The sequence below is a fragment of the Podarcis bocagei genome (assembly GCF_964188305.1).
Source record: "Podarcis bocagei genome assembly, chromosome: 10".
Taxonomy (NCBI): Eukaryota; Metazoa; Chordata; class Lepidosauria; order Squamata; family Lacertidae; genus Podarcis; species Podarcis bocagei.
In genome coordinates, this window is record NC_138135.1 from 32,938,347 (window position 1) to 32,961,862 (window position 23,516).

The window sequence follows — 23,516 nt, forward strand, 5'->3', positions numbered from 1 at the left end:
CCTAGGTCAGAGGGATTGATACTGGAGGCAATTTTATTGCTGATGCCTGGAAAGTGTAACTAGTTTTTCATAGAGCTGTATGGAATCCTAGAGTGGGAAGTATTATGCTCTCCTTGCTTGGAATGAGGAGCCTACGGTAAGAGTCAGCCAAAGCATGAAAGGCTAACTGCAAGTCGTGAAGAGGAAGTTTAAGAGCAGCTTTGTGGCCTAACGTCACTACACCTGTTATCTTGCCAGATGCCATTAGAAAGCACCAGAGAAATAAGCTTTTACAGTGGAATCCTATGCATGTTTCTCCAGAAGGAAGTCACGCTCTATTCAATAGGGTTCACTCCCAGTTAAGTGCATAGGGACTGCAACTCCGGTGCCCTTTCCTGTGCGCCTCAGGCAATCTGCAAGCTGGTTGCCAGTCAAGATACATAGGAAGCCTAAACAATCTGCATTACAGGCAAGTGCAACCTGTCTGACTGTGGGGTTGGTCTGGAACCCAACTGTTACTGGTTTCCCCCTCTACCTTAATTCCTGGTACACTTTGTCACAGGACTATTCATACTGTGACAGTGTTGAGATATGTGTTGAGGGGTGTTTTGGCAGCAGTAGGATCTGTATTTCCCATAAAAGGGATAGATCAATATTTTTGATTCATCATACGAACTTCGGTACCAGCACAACATTCACCTCTTCCTCAAAGATCTTGTTTCACCTCCTTTTCTCCCATCAATTCTGTTGGTTTATAAGCTTCAGAAGAGGACAGTATTCCATTCTCACCAAGCAGGCAAGCTAACACCCAACATGGATTTGAAAACACACCTTTCCCCACTTCTTAGGACTCATCAAAACCCAGCTTTCACTTCTGGGCTTTGCTTGCTTTGTGGTAATTTTTTGTTCAGAACATGTTTACTATGCTCTTCTATATGTGCAAAATTTACAGTGTTCAATATCAAGAGGAAGAGACAACGGCTGCCTCTTCCAAGAAAGTCTCTTATCGTTAGAAAGGAAAACCTGATCCACATCTCACCAGTGGCGTAGCGTGGGTTGTCAGCACCCGGGGCAAGGCAAGTAATTTGCGCCCCCTAACCCATGGATTTGCGCCCCCTAACCCTAACCCCCAGATGTTGTGCCCGGTGCGACCGGCACCTCCTGCACCCCCCACGCTACACCACTGCATCTCACCATTTCTTCACATGCTCACATCTCCTTCCACTTCTGAATGGATTGCTACACTGCAGGAATGGCTATAGCAGGTTCACCATTCCTACTTTATACAGTCTTATGAAACCAGCAACATAAACTGTCTTATGAAACTGCATACAGTTTCCTTACTTCTTTGCTCTATCATCAATTTTGGCTGAAGATGCACCAATACCTGAAGGAGCATCAACTTCACTATATAACTGCTTACGAAATCAACTCTTTATAACCTATATAATATTGGGGGGGGGGGGAGGAGATTATATTTTGTACAAGTGAAGTACCATCAAGAAAACATGCGACTGGAGAACATCAAACGACAGTGCACATAGTTCTCCAACTTACGATGCATTTCATTTTTAGATAAGAAACACATTCCTCTGTCTACTGTGTTTCATCTTTTCTCTACATCCACCCATATCTGCCATTACCTGTTCCCTAGTATAGCTTCAAGCCAAATGCTTTTCTGGATTAATACTCACACACCAACATGGAACATTACAAGACCCCGAGCTCTCTCTAATGCAGGGCATCAGAGCATACTATGCACATATAGCATTTATACAAGTAGTTACATTAATTGAAAATATGGCCCCCTTTCTACACCTCTCTTCTCATAGGAACCATTGTCCACACACCAAAAAAAAGGGTAACAAGTTCATGGCAATGCAAGGGGCATAAGGAGAGTTATGTAAACACCGGCTGATAGCATTCATCACACTGTGTGAAGACCCATTATATTAGTTGACTTGAGCCCCTTAAGTCCACTGACTTCAGCAGGTCTATTCTGGGTGTGACTTAGTAGGGCATCACCCATTCATAATAACTAGCCTTCCCCAACCTGATGACCTCCAGATGTTTGGGGCTGCAACTGTCATCTACCCCACTTAGTCAGTGGCCAGGTATGGAGAGAGTTGTATCCTAGAACTTCTGGAGGACACCCAGGTTGGGGGAAGCTGCATAAAATACAATGATTTTATTTAAAGGAAGTTTGGTTTAGACTCATCACTTTGGCATCACTTTAAATAAAATGGGTTGTTTTTGCCAGGAAGGGGGTTCCTATTTGTAACGTTACAAATGCTGCACGTTACTGAAGTGATGCAGTCCAACCGCAACAGTGCAGCAAGGACGTTACTAGAAATGGAAAAGAAAACAACTGTACAACTGTTTCGGAGATTTAAGAAAAAATACTGCCAATGGACAGTTCCTTGGAATGACCCAAGGGCACTCTTCATGTGATCAGAATTTTTCAATTGGTCGATTTTTATGCCATGCATACTTGCCAATCATAAACACGCATACAATAACAGTAATTGTTTGTAACATCACCACATCTCTGTCTATCATTCTATTGCCAGCTAAATCAAGAACACTACAGATTTAACTTGTCTGTAGTTTAAAAGGGAGACACTAGTACTAATACTATTGGTACCAAGGTCAGCACCCTGGAAACTCAGCTCACGTACCTATGTACAAACCTGATACAAGGCTTGGAACTTGCTTCCGCCATATATGTTAATTCTCTAAAGTGCCATAAAAGTTAGTTGCTACAGACCAGGGATGCTGACCCTCCAGATGTTGGGCTACAGTCCCCATCTTTCCTGACTACTGGCCATGCTAGCTGGAGCTGATGGGAACTGGAGTCTAACATCTGGATGGCCACAGATTCCCCATTCCTGCTATGGATGAAGAGTCTTACTTCTTTCAGAAGTCACCAGATGCTGCTGTGAAGCTTCTTTAAAAATAAACTGAAGGTGACTAGCAAACTCTTCCATCCATTAAGTCAAACGTCTATTTCCTCGTCTAGATCTTTGAACTGAAACGATGTACAAATTACTGCGACGTATTTTGACAAGGTGTACAGCGTATGGTTTGTTTTAACAACTAATACCCTGCCACATTTTTAACAGAGAAAAAAATGGGGGGGGGGGAGACTGCAGAGCCATGGCAACCATGAACCCCACTGCACACAGTAAGGCATTTTTGCAAGGAATGAAAGATAATTACAGCAACACCCATCAAAACCTCCTGCAAGGTAACACATCTAGGGCTGGCGATACCAAGGGTTGCCAGCTGCCACCACCCTGGCAAGCCTCCTTTGTGTAACTGCTGTGTGGCACACAGAGATGCAGCAGACACAACTTTCCCCAGCAGGAAATGCAGAACTCTGCACCTGCTAAATTTCTGCCTATCACACAGCTGTTATACAAAAAGGCACAGGAACCCTGTCTGGAAGGGGGAGGGAAGAGAAGAGAAGGCACAAAGCCTAATGGCAAGTCACTGGGCACATGGAAAAAAGTCTAATGGGGCAATAAGGTTACATAAAGTGCAACCCACATAGAAAATATTGCTTTAAAGAGCACGTTTCTGGGCTCTTTTTACACATGGCATATCCTCAGGGGCAACTCAGAACAGTCACATATAACTTAAGCCAATCTTATAACCAGTGGATTATAACTATTGGGACCATCCAATTTCAACTGAATATTATAACCACCTACTGGAGCCATGCAAATGTTCAATTTAAGATGCACATGCTCACATGTACAGGATTGTAGTGGATGGGCCCATTTCCCCTTGTCGTGATATTCAATTTGTTTGGCTAAGGAACAGGTTTTGTTTATTTCTATTCCCTAAGGTTTACAAAGCCACTAAGGTGGGTCAGGGGGACAGTGCTGCATTCTCCACTTCTTCAGTATTTGCACACAATTGCCAGATAAGAACTCAAGCAACAAGCTGCTTTGGAATTGTGTTATCGCACCAGAATCAAGACTTTTTGCTCCTGGTAATTAGAAAGAGACTCCAATTTCAGTGTCTCCCTGACCAGGTTTGAAAAGGGAGAGGGGGAAAACCCTGCACAAAACATATTTTCACTAGCAAACGCAACACTGTTTGAGAGGACACAGACTTGTATCACAGAGCCAGCCACAATACAACACAGTTCAAACCATCAAAGAGGGAGGGGAGGCAAGCATTCTTTCTGAGGCCGACAGCCCAGCCCTTCACATTTACTGGGAGGGATGTTACACATACATTTTGATAAGCCTTATTTTCACATGTGGCATTGGACCACAGCATGAGCTTTGAGAAAGGCAAATCATGCCACTGATATATCTAAGGAGAGGTGAAGTGCCTTTTCCCAACTGAGTTTGATCCTCTTAAACTCAGCCTCTAACAGCTGTAAAAGTTCCAAATCAACAGCAAAGATGATCACTCTCTTCTGGTGCACCCAACATGGCTAGAAATGGTTTCATGCAAGGACAGATGTCAGTGACCAAATTTTTTCGAAGTTACAAAACACACACACTTGAAACAGAAGCAGTTTCTTTTTCACTGACTGCTAGGGCTGACTCCTATACAAACCCCTATAGAAACCTTTTTCTTATTATTAAAGTGGTGGCAGGGAAGGAAATAACATTTTGGATACAGGCCTGGGAAGAGATTGAGGGCACACCTGCATTGCCGTGCAGACATGCACCATTTTGTCAGCCATTCTCTATCCCTTCCACAGAAAACCCTGACAATGGCTAAAGAATTTTCAGTACCCTTATTAATTCCCAGGATTCTCTGAGGGAAGTAAGCCAACATATATTTGGAGTGTCCGCATAGCCTTAAAGGAAGAAACAAAAGCGCCAACAGAAATGGAAGTCACATAACAATGCTTGCTTTCTGCTGTTTAAATTTAGCGAGATGGGGAAACACCTAGGAAGACATGGCTTTCCTTTTGCACAGCAGGTTAAAGCAGAGCAAGTCACAGCTGCAGCAAGCTTCCTAAACTCTGTGGAAAAAATGGGGCCAAGACTTCATAGCGCTTAGAAACCCAATATTGATTTAGATTTAGATTTAGATTTAGATTTAATTGTTTTAGATTTATATTTAATTGTTTTAGATTTAGATTTAATTAAGTATTGGTTTATAAGTACAATGTGCAGTCAATTTGTATCAAGCAGAAACCCATGAAGGGGCGGAAGGAAGTCAGAGAGTCAAATTGAAGCAGTAAAAATGATGTGAAAACTGGATGTTATGAAAAATGGGGCGGGGGGGGGGATGAGAGAGAGACCCAATTTTGTTATGCAAGTATTGTAGCCCAGCCCTTTATGGATCAGAAACTATACATGGAGTTGATCTTGAGTTGCCAACTTTTCAACTGACCCCTGAAGCTCTGCTGTTTGATCTGCAGGAATTTAAATGGGAAGGATTTTATGGCACAGAGAAGCCTTTCAGGGGATTATTGCCTGCTAATTTCTGCAGATCAAGCCACAGTTAAGAGGCACAGCTTCAGAGGACGGTGAAGAAGTTGGTACTGGTTGCCAACCGAACCCATGCATTCACATCCTGCAATATGATCTGCTGATATGTCTCAGTGCAATAAGTACCTGATTATTTTTTTTTTAAATGAGGCCATTTTTTTCATTTCTGCAAAATGGTCCATTAATGTACAGTAATATAGACCCACCAGACCCCCACAAGAGACAGCAATGGGCGCAAAAACTTAAATTTCAGCAGTGGAAATAACAATGTTATCCTCAAAACACTTGAAGTAGCCAAAGCTCCCATGAAACACAAGGAGATCTATAGCTCTAGCCTTTTGGTGGATTAGACTAGAACCTAACTAAAGAAATCAAATTTGGGGGAAGTTATCCCAACCTATGCATACACAATAGTAAAAAAATAATAATGCCATTTTTATCTGCTTCTAGTTTCTGGAAAGAGCCTATCCAGCTCTCACATTCTGTCCAGCCCTTACATTAAAAAGAAATCAGCACCGAGTCAAGCTCTTGCATCACTAACATTGTCTGGAAAGTGGAATATTTCTAGCCAGGCATCCAGATAACCCAGATGTCCTGGTATTCTGCAGCCTGATGGAAAGACAAAGACGAGGCCAGAATAAACTGAGGGACCATGTGCAAGAAGCCAGCCCCCTTCTTTGTTAGCATGAATAGTTTGAGATAGCATGATTTATACCTCCAGACCCAACAATGACCTTTTAACAGCTCTGGGACAGGAGAAAATCCATAGCACTTGCACTACTTTTAAAAACAGACACTATTATTGAGGATGGGAGGTGACGCTCTTGCACAGTACTGAAGTGTTCCTCCAAAAACTGGTTTCGGGTCTGTAGTGAAAGATTTATTGCAGGTATCTGGGACTAGAAACTCCACAGGGTGTTAAATTCAGCTTTCACAATCTCTAAAGACTAATGTAATTTCACACACCTAGGGGAAGAAATGTTCTTTGTAAGCTAGACGATGAGGTCAGTAAATAAGATCATCGGAAGGTGCACAGCATCATTCTATTGCTCCATCAGTTTCTCTTTCACCCCCTAATTCCTAAACAAGTCGTATATGCAGATGTCAGTCCCATTCATTTCAGTGGGATATAAACTGAAGTACCTGTGGCTAGGATTGCAGCCTTGCCTTCTAGCTTGCCATCCTCACTCTCTAAAAGAAGATAAATTTTGTGGAACTTTCCCTTTTGCTTAAGTAAACTTAAAGGAGCACACAAGCACAAAAAAATATTCTAAAGCTATACAGTTCATAGATACCACCGTTCCTTATATATATAAAAAAAAGTCACAAAGAAGTCCAGCACAAATTTCAAGGCATTGAAGTGCAAGACAAGGCTCTATAGAAGTGCAAGCAGCTTCTCCCTGGCAAAGGCTAAGATGTTCACACACACACACTTATTTGTCAAGAAAACCACACACAAGCATCAGAGGCTCCAGTGTTGAACAAGAGAGATAACATCAAGGGCAAAACTGAAGTGGAAGAATTTTGTAAGTCTCATAAACATATCTCAACCCCATTCCCTTTCGCGCCAATATTTCTGACCCCTTACTTTGATCAGACAGGACAACATTGGCCAGTGTCCATATCTGCTACACTACCAATTCAACAAGGCAACAGCTACAGTTCTTCTGACTCCACAAGGAAGTTCTCACTCTATCATCACCTCCACTTTTACCCACCCAAAGCCCCATGCTTCAAGAGATATATGAAGCCAGTTTCATGACAATGGGCAGATAATGGAAGTCCACAGCAAAGCTTGAACATGGATAGAATTTTATGCAGCGTTTCTCTAGTATCCTGAGCCTGGCAAATATTTAAACACAAAACCAGAGAGATTCCCAACTACCTCCTGGAAGTTGGGAATGCCTTCACCACCACAATTGATAACGAGAAGAAATGTCCAAGTGGGGCAAGCTGAAGCAGTTGTTTAAAATTAACAAAAAGTCTTCCAGCTATTTATATAAGCAGAATTGCAATTACCGGGCAACTCCATTTGTATGCATCCAAGAACGGCAAAAGACGGGCATGTAAAGCTACAGTTCATTACCGGATAGCCGTAGTGGCTTAATTCTTACACATCACATTATTCCATCAGCCTGCCAGAGGAACAAATATCTGCTTCTCATGTGGTTATGTTTGTTCCAACAGGGGTTCAGAGGTTTCACTGACACTGCATGCGTGCTGATGCACATCCAATCCCTCCTCACCATGACCCATCATCAGTCCTGTGGATTCTCCACACAGGACACAATCATACTCTGCTCTGGGAGGATTCAAGCTTCCTAGGTCCAACTGTTTGCTAAGAATCCCTGCACATCTGCCAGAGAACCATTGGATGATGCACATTGTAGAGCAGCCTCCCCATACCTTGTCCTCTCCAGATGTTTCAGACAATGACTCCCATGATAGCTGACCACTGGTCAAGCTGCGTGAGGCAAACAACAGTTGCAGCCAAAAACATTTGGAGGGCACCATGTTGGGGGAGGCTGTTCAAGAGCATGCTCTCAGTGGGTGTGCAGTGATAGTCAGACCTGGTAGGATTCACTTTACCCCCTACTTAAACCAAATGTAATTTGGCTGTGCACAGAGAGCAGTCAATGAAGACGTTCCCTGGAGTGACACAACAAAGCAAGCCGGAGTACAGGAAGTCTCCCAAATGTATAGCATGTGTGGAAGCACTGTGGAGGCCGCATCTTGTACAGCACAGAAAAGGGAGGAAGCATCAAACATGGGAACTCAGCCACCCAAAGGAGGGGGACCACTGCTTTTCACAGACACCACTGGGAAGTGATGAAGTAAAATCAACTCTGAAACATGGAAGAATACAGGGAAATTTGTATTTAGCATCTTCCTCTTTTCTGAACATTCCCCGGGTCCTTCCTTCGATGGTAGATATGCTATAATTGATACAGGGAACGGACATTTTCCAGAATGCACTGTGAATAAATGTCTTTGCCAGTGAAAAGAGCTTCCACTTCCCAAATGGACAAAGCAACAACACATAATACCTATATACTCTCTCTGTGTCTTTATAACAAATGAGGAGAGAAAAAAATGTACAGGCACCCCCACGTTGCCTTCTTTTTTTTCTTTTTTTCTTTTTTTGCTTATTTGAAAGGGGGAGCAAGGGAAAGAGAGAGCCAGTGAGATCAACAGTCAAAATAAAACAAAAATCCTCTGTAAACATTTGTGAAGGAAAATTTCCGGATTTTGCTTGTTAAATAATATAAGTAAATCCACCCACCCCTAGAAAAATCTGATTGGGAGCACGGCGGGGGGCGGGAAAACACACACACAAATGAAAAGCAAAACGAAAAGGAAACAGAAATCTTCCAAGCATGAAGAAAAGAAAAACGATGAAATAATAATAATAGAAAAATGCAGATTCAGAATGGGATGCTCCTGTCTCGGAAGAAGCCCTCTGCCATTTGTGCTTCTCTGAAAGTCACGGTAATGGAGTTTGCTGTGATGTCCGTCACTGTCACTTCATTTGGCGGCAGGGCGGGGCTCCAGGAAAGATTGCCTTCTGCTGCCTCGGAGCTCACTGTGGAAGAGGAAGGAGGAAAGAGAACAGCATGTGAGAGGGAGGGGGAAATGGGAGACCAATAGGAATCAACAATCTTGTTCTTATGGAACAGGCTGGCCAACTACGAACTGACGCAAATGGGGGGGGGCGGAGCAAACACACAGTCACAGACCAATAAATATGTGGCCTATGCAAACCACCTCAAACCCACTTTACAGGCTATAGGATTGAGACCTGCCCCCACCTGCTTATTCACTAAGCCAGTGGTTTTCAACCAGTCTGCCATGGCACCCTGGGGTGCCTTGAATGATGGTCAGGGCTGCCGCAGGCAACAATGGCCTCTGTCCCTCTTCCCTTCCCTCCCTTCCTCTGATGCCCTCGTGTCTCTGCCTCCCAAAAGCTTGCACAGATGTTTGTGGCAGCAGCTCTGGCTACAAGCTCCCCATGTGAATGGTGCCTCTGGGGCTGGCCAGGGGGTGCTTCCCAGGCCCCTGTGGGGCAGGGCTAGGAGGCACCTCTCTTTATGGCAGCTCAGAGACCAGGGGCGGCTGCCTGCAGGACTCCCAAGGAGGCTGAGGGAACACTCCACAAGGGAGGTTGTTCGAAAAAGGGTGGGAGCTTGCCAGCTCTGCAGGCAAGGGGTGACATAACTGGTCAAGGGAGTCGTGGACCCAAGAAGGTTGAAAACCTCTGCACTAAGCAAATCCTCTCACTTAAAAGGGATATAGTTTGGTATTGCGTTTATACTGTGCAACAAACCAAGGAGATATTTTCCAGGTGCTTGTTATACGAAAAAGGAGAATTTGCCACAGAAAAGTTAAAAGGAGATGCTGTGCTTTCCAAATCCCTCAAAATGAGTTTCCTTTTAGTGTCAAGTGGGAATTTACATTTCCTCTCCTCCATAGGAGTTTCATGACACATTTATTTACCCAAATGGCCTCAGCAACAGCTGAGAATGAGGGGCCCACTTCCTAGATTTCTCATTTGGGACCTTATACATAAAAAAGCAGCAGCAATAATCCCACCCCCATGCCAAAAGAGATACATGGAGAGGGGAGGGAGGGAGGCCTCCATCTTCTCTTATTTACCTGTTCTGCACCCTCCTGTCCCACCTGGGAATGGAAAGTGGGCCCTTTAACTGGGTATTCCTGGCATCTCTCTCGGATATCTGAGGTGTGTCTACTCTCACCTGAGAAAGGCTCCATTTCTCCCCGACACTACCCGGGATTCCACATGTGTGCTCACGTTGAAGGGAGAATAAAAAAAATAAGGTTTACATTTCTCTAGTAGAATTTGTCAGCTACACCTCAAGGGGCTTCACAATGAAAGCTACAATGGAAGGCTCCAAAGTACCCCACAAAATGCAGCAGCCATATTGTGTTATTGGGACTTGAGAAGAACTAGTCAACATCTTGGCTTGCAGCTGCAAATAATCTAAACCCCACTTTGCTCTTTCCAAACCAACAGTGCAGAAAGTGCAAATATCAACATAGATGGACACTCCTGTCAGATGCCTGTTTTATTTATTAGGATATTCATATACCACTATTCATTTTTTTGAAAAAAAATCAGAGCGGTTTACAACCATCATACACAAAACCCTATAGAAAACCATATAAAAATCTAAAAGCAGAGGTCAAGTAACAATTACAGAAGGGTATTTTCTGAACTGCAACCATGAGCTTGGCAGCATTTCTACCTCCAGGGATTATCTTCTGCTTTCCCCGCCTGTCACTGTGGGGAACTGCAGGCCAAGGGGGCCAAATGCAGCCCCTGAAACTCCCCCCAGGCCACACTCCTTCACTAGCCCTGCCTCACACCCCAAGTACTCACTCCCTCCCTCCATATTTATTTATAATGAAACATAACAAAGTATAATAACAGATGTCAAATAAAATAGCAAAAGTATGAGAGACTATCTAGAACTAAACATATAGGAACAAACTTCCATACCAAACGCACACATATTTAGTATCCCAAGGTCCCTACATTTTCACTTTTAAACAGTTTTTTTTTTAATGTAAGTTTTCTAGGCCTAAAGGTTGCAAAGGTAGGCTTTACCATCTACAGACAATGCTTGTTGAAACTTTAGAAGCTACAATTTACATGCACTTGACTTTAAAGTCCTTCTTGGATGGGCAAAGCTCCCTGACTAGCAGATGTAAAATAAGTTATTTTTAATGAAGCAAGTTTGCTTTATTTGCATATATGCAAGTTGTAGAATGAAGATTTCTTGGCACATGATCCAGTTTACCACAGGAACATCCCCCCCCCCAAACAATGGAGTACATACAAACCTCCTGGTGAGGATGGCACACAGGGTTTCAACAGTACCACGTAGCCCTCCAAGCAATGCATGTGTGTGAAGATCACTGTAAAAGCTCTCCAACACGAAAGTGTTCCTATACTAAAAATAGAGGCTTCCTATATACACTAGGAAGTTTATATGCATTTTATACCAATCTAGGCTTTCCTTCGTGAAGCCCAATTGATGTGGTTCAGCTGAGGGTGTGTAAACTGGGGAAGGAAAGGCCACCAGCCCAAAGACCAGACCTGGCTCCTTCCAAATACAATTGTACCTTGGTTCTCGAACACTTTGGTACTCATACGTTTTGGCTCCCAAACTCCACAAATCTGGAAGTGTTCCAGTTTGCAAACGTTTTTTGGAAGCCGAACATCTGACACAACTTCCGCTTAACTGCAGGAAGCTCCTGCAGCCAATTGGAAGCCGCGTCTTGGTTTTCGAATGGTTTTGGGAGTCGAACGGACTCCCGGAACGGATTAAGTTTGAGAACCAAGGTACCACTGTAATTTTTTGGGCCTGAGGCGACTTCAGCACATGGTTCTGGAAGGGTTTGCTACAAGTCCACCACAAAAAATTAGCTACCCCCAGTACAGATTGATCTCTATTAGATATTCTTTGAGATACCCACTAGCCCTCCCCTGAGCTACAATTCCCAAGGTTTTCAGGAAATAACTCTTAAACCACTTTAAATATGTAGCATAGATATACACCCAAGAGACCACAGGGAGGTGGGGAGAAACTTCTCTACCAACATGGCTTCTTCTTCTTCTGTGATGGTCACGCAGAGTAAGAACCCAGACAAGAAGCGCATTCACAGGCCAGCTGTCATTAAGAAGCCGTGCAGAACACCAAGCCCGAAGGATGACATTAAACGCTTCCTATTGTGGGGATTTGGCAGGAGAGCGGCAGCGCTGCCAGCACAGACCCTGCTGGTCTGCCCGGACTAGTGAATGAACGGCATGGAAATGAGCGCCAGTGTCAAGTGGTGATCAGATTTAGAGTGTCTACTAACCAAACACTCAGGGTTGTCTCCATCTAAGCCACACGCAGCTGAAATCAATGGACTTGACTAACTTAAGCCCATTGGTTTCAATAAGTCTGCTCTAAGTAGGACTTAGCTGGGAACAATCCTAGATCAGATTTAGTCTACTAACCAAACACTCAGGGTTGTCTCCATCTAAGCCACACGCAGCTGAAATCAATGGACTTGACTAACTTAAGCCCATTGGTTTCAACAGGTCTGCTCCAAGTAGGACTTAGCTGGGAACAATCCTAGATCTGAGATTTTCCCCTTCAGGTCAACCTGCAGAGGTAGCTGGCAAATAAAGGGTGAGCCCCAAGTGGCATGCACGGTGTGCAACAGTTAAGAGAGGAACCTGGATGCCCAAGCAAGTGAGATGAGATGGGCTCTACGTAGCTGGGGACGTCTGCCAGCGCTTACCTTCTTTGCTGGCAGGTTGCGTGGCCTCATCCCAGTCACTGGGGGTCTGCCTCTCCTCCAACGCCACTGGCTCCTTCAGGAAGAACTCCCGCCGACGGTTCCGATTCTCCAGGCTCGCCATGCGGGTGAACTTCTTCCTCGAAAGGCGCAGGTACTTCTGGTTCTTGCTCTGCTTCCGAAGCGGGAAGGGCAAGACAGTCGCTCCACTCTTCTCGGGCAGCTCGGTCTGCCCTCCCTTGGCTAGGCTGTTTCCTCCTCCCCCAAACCGCCGTGACAGAGAAAAGCAGAGTTTCTCTTTCCCTTTGTGTGCGCTTCGCAGGTCCATGCTATACAGCCTCTGCAAACGGAGAGGGGGAAAAAAATCACAATTCTGCAAAAGCCCTTGTATTTCTATGAACACCTGTAGCCATAGAACCATAACATCCTTGAAGAACTAGCTCAATATGCTCTTCACCTTATTATACATGTGTGTACACACACACACACACACACACACAATAATTATTTATATGGAAGCAAAAAACCTGTAATGGAGAATGATCAACAGAAGCAGAACACATTAAGCAAGGCATTGAACACACGATAGTGTGCAATGCATCTTTCTGATGGGAAAGATTAAGCCAAACTAGAGATCTGTAGGGTAACTTTGCCTGAAAATGTGTACGCAGCGATTCTTACATTTTAAAGAAAAGTGTTTTGTTTTAATCATAGCTCCAAGATTTGGAGCCGGTGAGCTGTGTTCAGAACCATAATTTGACATTAATTGCACTGATTGTTTTGGCCTTGATGGTTGGGGATGAACTTTGTGTTTTCTCTTGTTATGTTTGCTTCTTTTCTTTTTCTGTCAGCCGCTTTGAGCAACTCTTTTGTGGAGGGAAAAGCAGGGCATATATTTTCAAAATAAATGTAGAAGTACTTAATATATATATATATATATATATATATATATATATATATATATGCATGTAGTGGATAGCTGAGTCGGTACAGCAATGCTGGGGCTTAGGAACAGACAGTGTCATTCAACAAACTTGGGCCCTTACCTGCAGCAAGAGACGTTTTGGTTTGGGGCCTCTCTTCCTGTAACCTGAGGCGCGATCTTTCTCTTCCCTGAGGAGACAGAAGATACCTAGCAATTCCATTTGTTAACACAGCAAGAGCACCAACAAGGTCGCTTGTTGATCCAGGTTATTTAAGGCATATCACAGAGCTGTTGCTTGTGCAAATACAAATCGCAGTGGAGAAGGGGGATACTTTCATTTGGCTTGGTTGGTAGTTGGAGCTATACTCCCCCCCTCCCCCACAACCTAATTCAGCAATGCTTAACCGAGTCGATACCTACCTGCTATACAAGCAATAACTGGGATCGACAGTTTGGTGCATGCAAGCACACAAGAATACACAAAACCCTACGTGATGGATATCACAGTCTAAAGCCGGCTTACGCTGCTGGTTTCACCATTAAGCATAGTTTTGTGGTTCACACACAGCGGGAAGCTCTGGTTAACTGCTGTATCCTGCCTTGTTTTGTTGCCAGTTCAAAGGGTGAATGGCAGGAAAGGGACTGAGTACATTCATATATAGCTTGTGCATACCCTGCTTTAGCAAGTCAGGATTTTCAGCTTAGTGTTATGTGCTTATGCAACCAATGGTAATTCCCATTGGGCTAGGTAAGATACTGATATTCTAGACCCTAACTACACATTATGGGAAAACACATGGCTGCTGCTGGCATACATCTATCCAACATGGGTTGGTGGCACATATTTATTTTCCTAGTAACATGCAGTCCAGGCAGCTAGGAGTATTGTCATTTGTCTTATTACTGGGCAGGTGAAGAGGCTGCAGCATATTCTGGGAACTCTTCACACTGGGGTGCTCTCAGGTAATTGAGCCATAGCACAGAAGCCTCAGTTCAACTGGGTGCCTGCTCTTTAGATTAGAATAAAGAGCTTGATTATTAGCTCTCCGTGCCTTGAAAGGGGAAGAGAGAAACTCTTGAGCCAACCTGACCATGCTAGATCTCTTTGATGCAAGGCCTCTTGTTTTAACCTCTCCCCAAAATAAAAAGGAAATATTCTTACTTCTCTTCATAAGCCATCACCAGGCGAGGGTCAAGAATGTGATCCTCTGGCTCCCATGTGCTGTATCTAAGAGGAAAAACGTCAAGAGAAAACCATCAAATGGTTTCTGGTCAAGTAGGGTGTCGCTAGCACTGTCAAAGTTCTAGCACTTTCCCCCTTATCAACTGGAGACTACAATCCACTCAACAGCTGAAAAATAAAGTATTTGCATTTCCCACCCAAGGGTTCTGCCATTAAATTCTTAAAATAAAATTTATACCATACCCTTCTACTTCCGTAGAAGGGTAGTGTGGTGTAGTGGTTAAGAGCGGTAGTCACGTAATCTGGGAAACCGGGTTCGTGTCTCCGCTCCTCCACATGCAGCTGCTGGGTGACCTTGGGCCAGTCACACTTCTGTGAAGTCTCTCAGCCCCACTCACCTCACAGAGTGTTTGTTGTGGGGGAGGAAGGGAAAGGAGAATGTTAGCCGCTTTGAGACTCCTTAAAAAGGGAGTGAAAGGCGGGGTATCAAATCCAAACTCTTCTTCTTCTTCTACATGGAATGGATCAAATAAGTGACCATCCTTCTTTGAAAAAAGGGGAGCATAAACTCTGTGCTCTCAGTCTTAAATCTGCCTGTTGCAGCCAACAGAAAACCGGATTCCCACAAAACGTCTCCTATGCAGAACCCTCTGTGTTTCACCAGCTTATTCTTTCAATGGCAGGATCTTACTAGGCTACTAGATTTGGAGACGCTACAGTGTTTCTTGCCTGCGTAGTTAATGACTTTAGAGCTGTGAAGTATGATTCATTAAAGCTTTTTTTTTTTTTAAAAAAAAAAGAATTCAGAAACTGATCTCTGAACACATGGTACTTTAGAAGTATTTTTACCCTTCCTGTCAATCAACTACGGTTCCAGAAGGTAGCATAAAACTTAAAAACCAACACAAAATACAATACAAAGCCACCCAGCAGGGAAGAGGAACAAATTCCAACCAGGAAATGGGGGGGGGGGGAGAGACAAAAGACCCTCCAGAAAAGCATCTTCATAGGCTTCAAGCAGGCAGGAATATGGCAGGGGAAAGAGAGAGAATGAATGAAAGAAAAAAACAAACACTGTGACCACATTTCCTGTGGTGGATACATACATAGAATGGTCCTCTGAAGATGATTTAAATGCCCAGGTAGACATATGTGGGAGAAGGCCATCCTTAAGATAGGTAAGGTAAAGGGACCCCTGAACATTAGGTCCAGTTGTGGCCGACTCTGGGGTTGCGGGGCTCATCTCGCTTTATTGGCTGAGGGAGCCGGCGTACAGCTTCTGGGTCATGTGGCCAGCATGACTAAGCCGCTTCTGGTGAACCAGAGCAGCACGCAGAAATGCCGTTTACCTTCCCGCCGGGAAGCACTTTGACGTGCTTTCGAACTGCTAGGTGGGCAGGAGCAGGGACCGAGCAACGGGAGCTCACCCCGTCGCAGGGATTCGAACCGCCGACCTAGTGATCGGCAAGTCCCAGGCTCTGTGGTTTAACCCACAGCGCCACCCGCGTCCCTATCCTTAAGATACCCTAACCCATATTACTTTTATGGCAATTAAAAAATAAATCAATCAAAGCCAGCCTGTTGAATTGTGCTCAAACTATATTACAGTTTCTATGAAGACACTACAGATTCTACAGTGTACTTCAAGTGACTCACCATCATCAACTTCTTAGCAATGTATTCTGGGCCAGTGGATGCTTCCAAACATAGCAGCTCCATGTACAGTACATTACTGTAATCTAGCCTGGATGCCCTCAGAGAATTACGCTAGCGCTCTCTCTCTGTATATATATATTTATATATAGTACAGCAATGCTAATAGATGTTTATGGCTCACTGTGATGTGCAGAAGCAGGCCAGTGTGGTTGCAAGAGGAGAGGATGTTGCAGATGTTGATGGTGTCAAGGTGAACGTTAAGTTTTTAACACATTAGGGAGGTGAAAAATCTTCAGTAGTAAAAGTTATTTTGAAAACAGTTAGAGAAGAGCTGCTGTTTATGCCACAGGTATAATTTCTTCTAAATGATACACAAAATGTGTTTTAAAAAAAGATAAGAGAGGGAAGAGGTGGGGAATGTGTTAATAGCTGCTAAAGTGCTTATAGCAAATAATTTGAGGTAGCTTTGGTAACTTAGTCACCCCATATTATCTTGTAAGCCAGTAGCAGTTTTATGACTGCACAGTGGAAAGGAAAAAAGTCCATGCAGAGATGTATGATGAAATGGCAGCTATTGATATTTCTTTTGGTATGAAAAACATTCTGCAAACAGGGTTTATGCTTTAAAGAAAAACTGTATATATAATATACACAGACAGGGTAGCAGTCAATTAAGTTTGACTCCGAAAGTAGACCTATGGAAATTAATGGACTTAACTTGGACATGTCCATTCATTTCGGTTGGGTCTACCTGAGTAGAACTTAGTTGAATCCCACCCATAGAGACACAGTTGCAGCACCTACACGTCAAGGTAAGCCATAAATCATTTCTCACAAGCCAACTGCACCCAGCTGCTCCTCCCTGCTTGTACTGGGGAGAAACAAAGCATGATCCCTTGTTTAAACCTGGCGCTAAGCTATGGATCATGGCTCATTTCTCTCCAGGACAAGCAGGTTAGAGCACAGCAGGCATATTTGGAACAAGCCACAGTTTATGGTGTGCGCTGATGCACAAACCAGGTCAGTGGGATTGCAACAGAAGATAATGAGATTATCTTTCTGCAGCAGTAAATAAATAAATACAAAAAACCTTCCATTCTGGTGACCTGTCAAAGAATTAGAAGATGAATCTCAGAGGCAGCATAGGATCAGGATTTGAGATAATCTCAGCTTTAATCCTAACTCAGGAATTGACTTTCTGGGCACCCTTAGGCAAATTCCCATCTCTCCAAGTTACCACAGCTTTTTCTTGCCAAGCTGAAAGGCGGGGTATAAATATTTTTTTAAATAAATAAATTGCTCAGCCTTGATTTTCTCCTGCAATGTGAAATGGAAAAAACTCAGCAGCTGACTCCCACATGCCTGCCTTGCAGCAGGCTTTTTTCCCTTTTTTTTTACCTGCCCTGAGGCTTTAGGGAATGAGGTGTGATGTTAAATAAATCAATACATTTACTTCAGAAGATGTCTCTCACATCCAGCTCTCAGGGGAAGGGCAAGGTTATAAATAGCTTACATCGCCAGCTTCGTTTTCATTAATTCTTATTCAGTCCTCATCATTAGCCAAGCTCTACCTCCCAGTAAGAGCTCTTCCTCTGCCCCTGCCATCTTCCTTCCAGCCTGCTGTACCACCAAAAAAAGTTACCAAACCAGAAAAATAAAAATGCGAGCTGAGCTTGCTTTCTACCTCCTTGCTGCACAGAATTTTGCCATTTGTTTTAAGCTGCGAGGGAAAGAGAGGCTAAGAATTCCTTACAGAAGGCAGCAGAGCTGGCAAGCGTTTGGGGTTGGGGGGGGGGAGAGAAGAAGAGTAACAGATAGGGAATGTATTAGATCTTTTAAAAAATGTCCTATGGGTGTTGCCCATTCCTCTGCAGTTTAGCTTCTTGCTTGACTGCAGTGAGAAAACACTGCATACAGTATAGAAAAACATTGCAGCTCGGCACACGTAGACACACACACACACACACAGAGAGAGAGAGAGAGAGAGAGAGAGAGAGAGAGAGAGGGGCCAGACTGCAGCAGAACTGCAGACCACGCATTCTGGAAAATACAAGTCACATGATTGCCTTCCTCCTCCCTCCCCCCCCTCCAAACCCAAGTTGTAAACAAGCTTGCAGCTGACTCAGAGCCATAACCCTTCAAATCCCTGGCTCCGAGCTCCTATGGGTGGGGCATGCAGGCCATTTTCATTATTATTAAAAAATTGTTTGGAAAAGGCATCCAGAAAATCAAGAGGAAAGGAAGAGAGCATGAGCAGGGGGAAAACTGGGGAGGAGAGAGGCCAAACAGTTTGAAGCATAACCATTTGCCTGCTTTCTTCAAGCCACAGTGGAAGAACTGGCACAAAACCGGGAAGGGTTATGGAGTAAGATGGAACGCAGACACACAGAGATATTATGCAGGTATCAAAAGTTGAGATAAGATGAACAGGAATGTGTTAGGATGAACGGACGCAGAGATGGGGGGGTGCTGTACATTGCTCGTTTACAACATATTCAGTGGCAATCAAGAAAATGAACATAAAATATTTGTAGCTGTATTTTAAGCACAGCTACAACCTTCATGTTCTTAAAATAAATTATCGGTCAATCTTCAGAATGGTTTGTTCATTTATTGATGGATCTAAGAAGCCCTTATTTTTTCAGTCCTAGGAAAAGCTATGAGCTCATCGTATCCTTATTTTAGCGTTTGTTTCACTATGGAGCTTGAGGGTGGGGGGAGATAGAGCAGTGGAAGACTGCTGTGTGGAACTTAAAGAGTGCCACTGAAAAATAGTGGAAAATCACCATGGATTAGGAAACAGCAATAGTACACTCCTCTCTCTCCTTAAATATGATGTGACTAACGAATAAATCCAGCCAAACTCTAATTTGAAGCCATCTTGGGGGAAGTGTTTAGCTAATGAGCTTGACAACACCATGTTGTCAGCAGCAGCACACATTGTTAATATGGAAGACAGAACGTATGGTCAGGACACAGCTCTCTTCCTGGTCCAAAAAGGAATATTTTTTGCTGTGGCTACACAGAGCTCAGAGCGAGCAGGAAGGTGGGTACTCTCTGCTCTGTTTTTGCAGAGTGGCTATATTCTTGCAAGTTATTAAATTGCAGCTTCTGGATTGCATCTGACATGAACAGGCACTTAGCCCCTTCTCAGTTATTTCATTAAAACGGGGTGGGGGTGGGGCTGTGAACCTCTGGGTGCTGCTGAACTACAACTTCCACCGTCACTGGCCATGCTGGGAGGGCTGGAGTCCCAACAACCTCTTGGAGGGCTTCAGTTCCACATACCCCTGCATTAAAATATGCAAGATACTACTCTGCCCGCACTATAATCCCACATGGGTAGAAGAAAGCAGATGCCTCCCTATTGCAATGCAGTTTCCTCTGGGGAGGCATTAACTAGCAATAAACACCAGGCATCAAACTTGCAGCTGTTTAAGCGATATCTCGGTGGAAACGCCTCTGAAAGAAATAACGAGTGGCAGGTACTGCCTCATCCAAAAGGAGGGGTGAGGGGAGCATTATGCAGCCAAATGTATGTTAATACCTCACTGGAGGTTTATTGACAGGTATCCACAAACCCAATCAGGAGGGTCAGGGGCAAATGCACCCAGCCCTCTCTGGACAGCAGCACTGTAAAGATATATTGCAGTATTTTGCAGCTATAATGAGGAGCCTTATTTTCACTGCAGTTTTCGATCAGGTGAAAAAGCAGTGCTCCTTCTCTTCTTCATACTGCCCCCCATATGAGAGGCGACTGTGCCCCTCTCCCGAGTCCTCTGTACGCACTAGAGAATGCTGCAGAGAAGGGGACATTGCGACCGACCACAAATAATGGCTTGGTGCTAAGCCAGCATTTGTAGACCCCTGTTTACTGTTCTGCTGTCACTCTACTGGAGTTGGAGCAAACACTTAGATCTGCATCCCATGCTCTCTAAAAAGACTTGAAGACCAACTATTTCCTTGGGACTACTCCTATGGTTTCTTTTTTTTTTTTTTAGAAGACTTAAGTTTAAGGTACTGTATCTTTAGGGTTCCAGAGGAAAAGGAGCCACCTGCTAATGAACGAACTGTTTCCATCACCAGTCCAAGGATACGTATTTGAAGAAAATGTTTAAGAAATTATAACTCTTGGTTAAATAGGGCCAGGAAGGGAAGTAAGGAAAGAATGGTGTTCCTTTTGGAAGTGGGGTCAACAAGAAACAAAACACAGAGGACAGATAATTAACACAAATGCAGCTTTACAAATATACCCCAGCACTTACTTGGGGGGCCATCCTTTCCATTTCACAAGATATTCCACTTTACCCTATGGGAGGGAAAGGAGACAGAAAAGAAAAAACAAAATCAATAACCGAAAAAAGTAAAGTAAATTGGGTTGGCAGGATGTGAACCATAATAAACCCCCTCACAAATTTCAACTTGTGCAATTCCTCACATTGGAAATTTAAGCATCTCCTCACTGAGCTATATCCCTAGGTAGGTTTGCCATGCAGACCTAAGCAATGGCCCTTTTTCAAGAGGGTCTTCTTCCAGAACGATCAGCTAGAAAGCATATACAGAGACCCAAAAGAAAGACGAATCAAAGCATATACATGCAATTAAGAAGGAATGTTTAAGAATTGGAAAGAAAAATGTCCTTTTTAAAGAAATTCTGAAGGATCCTGCTGCATTGCTTGCTAGATATCTGTCTGCCTTGCTCTTCTCATTCCCTCTCCTACAAAACACCTCTCTCTTGGCAGGCAAGCTCTCTACTTACAGCATTCTGTAATATGATGGATCACATGTCATCTTCTAGATGGTCTATAATCTTATAAAAATGAATGGAAATGGAGCATGTGGCTGAGCTACAGGAATGGTTCTCAATGTCTCAGGCAGACCTATCCAGGTAGCTGCTAGGGGAGGTATCATTTCCCACTCCACCCTGTTTACACATCCTCATTGACCCACAATAAAGGATGCCAGCCTACCTGTCAATTTAATACAGAAGGTTTTGTTCCTCTACTGCATGATCAGCAAGCCAATCCTAAAGTGATGCTTTCATTTCCTACCATACATGGATGGATAAGGAAGGCAGGGGGAATAAATACCAAACAATCAGCAGCGTTCAGAGATTATAGGCGTGCTGAGCTAGTATGATGTGATACGGTTCTTTTTGGCCCTGTGACAGTTGTTTCCAAAGTGCATAACACATCCCCTCTAAGAAGGACTGTGAAGATGCATAAGACCAGAAGGACAAAAAAATTGGGGGGACCCACCACCTATCATTATCATAAATTTTAAGTATGATGCTATTTCCATTTCCAGAATGGGTTGCCTTAACTTGTAAAAGTCAAGGAAAGGTTCCTAACCCTCTGGAGTGAAATTATACATCTAGGGATAACAGCGCAATCTTAACCATGTCTGCTCAGAAGTAAGTCCTTCTGAATTTAATGGGGCTTACTCCCAAGTAAGTAATATTAGGACTTTACCCCAAGTCACCCAAATGTCAAGATGTTCACAGCCTCTCAATGTCCAAGTTGTTGAGAAAGCCCTTCATACAGAGAGATGGGTGGTAGTCATATTTTCCATTGCAAAACAATGGGCTGGCGGCCCCTAAGAAACTGATAGCACAGAGACCCCCCAAAGGCAGATAAAGCATACAGTGAATTGCTCACTTGAAATGAATGGCCTAAACAACAAGGCAAAGCTCTGACAAGAACACCATCAAGTCCATGCAATAACACTCAGATGTTCCAGCGCCCATCTCAAGTTCCAATCATGCCTTTGGTGCCAACCACCATATATTTAAAGCTGGCAGGGCTTCCAGGAGACCCAACCCGTTCCTCTTTCCCATAGGAGTGGCAATGAGGGAAGTGGAGGAAATGGTTCAAACTGAGGAGTAGGGACTTTGAGAATGCGACACCCGCTAACGGGCATGTTGGATGTTTCTCCTCCAGGAGAACTCCTTCTACTGCAACACCTCCACTTATACTATGGGGGCAAGTAAGGTTCCAAAGTGAGCCTAATGGTGTGCAATCTAGATGCACACTTGCCGCTGACCTGGGAGTAAGCCTTGTTGAAGTCAATGGCATTTACTTCCCAGTAGAAACAGGCAGAGCAACACTGGGCGAAGTCATGCCCCCTGTGTTCACCCTCCAGCAAGGGTCCCAAGCGGTGGAAACCATTCATGCCAATCACCATGACTGCCACACAACCTCGCCTGGAGCATGACAGCCAACCCATGCCCATGCCTTCAGGGGAGGGAGAGTGACAAGGGCTTCACTGCCGCCCCCTGGCGGCGGGATAACGAGACGCTCCGCCGCCACGCCCCCCTTACTCGCACCGTGGCATGCGTATGAGATGTGGGGCGTGGGGGTGGGAAGCATACGATGCCGAGCTGTTACTTACAGCACCAACACTCCTAGAGGCTTCTCCTAAGCGAGGAGGAGCCGCTTTGACCCCTGCCTAGGAGTCAGTCACCTAGATGAGGCTTAGAAATAGAAATCAAAGCGGGGCCCGCGTGCCTCCCTCCTACCTATTTGACCGCTGTTTGCAGCCGGAGTAGTGGGGCGGGGGGGGGGGAGAGAACACGAGTGGGGAAGACGCCAGCAGAACCCACCTTCCTTATGCGCTTCTTCCTGATGCTTTCCACCGCAAACACCTGCTCCCCGATAGCGGAAAGCTCCATACAGGGAGAAGACGGCGAGGAGGAGGAGGAGGAAGCGAAGGCGGCTGCTCGCGGATTCAGCGCTGCGTGGCGCGGGCTCCTGATTTTGCTGCTGTTGCTGCAGCTCTCGCGCTTACTTACTCCACACTCACACGCGCGGCGGGAGAGGGAGGGAGAGAGATAGAGACGCACGCACACCCCTCGCGCGCTCCGGCACGCCGCCGCTAACGTTCCATTTTAGAACCTGCGCAACATTTTCCCAGGCGCGCGCGCTAGGGAGAGCAGCGCCCCCGCCCTCCTTTTCTCGCGAGCGCCGGCTGTCAGCGAGGCACCGAGCGCACGGAAGGAGCAGCC

At 44.6% G+C, this 23,516-nt stretch overlaps 1 protein-coding gene across 1 annotated transcript; it reads right to left on the reverse strand.

Moving 5' to 3' along the window:
• Positions 1 to 1,434: 1,434 nt before the first annotated feature.
• Positions 1,435 to 23,516, reverse strand: CBX7 (chromobox 7). Its single transcript, XM_081211157.1, has 6 exons — positions 23,115 to 23,516; positions 20,779 to 20,822; positions 14,837 to 14,902; positions 13,796 to 13,862; positions 12,753 to 13,089; positions 1,435 to 9,024 (listed from the first exon to the last, which is right to left on the reverse strand). Exons 1-6 carry the CDS (start codon positions 23,181 to 23,183, stop codon positions 8,867 to 8,869), a joined length of 741 nt encoding a protein of 246 aa, XP_081067283.1. The 5' UTR covers positions 23,184 to 23,516; the 3' UTR covers positions 1,435 to 8,866.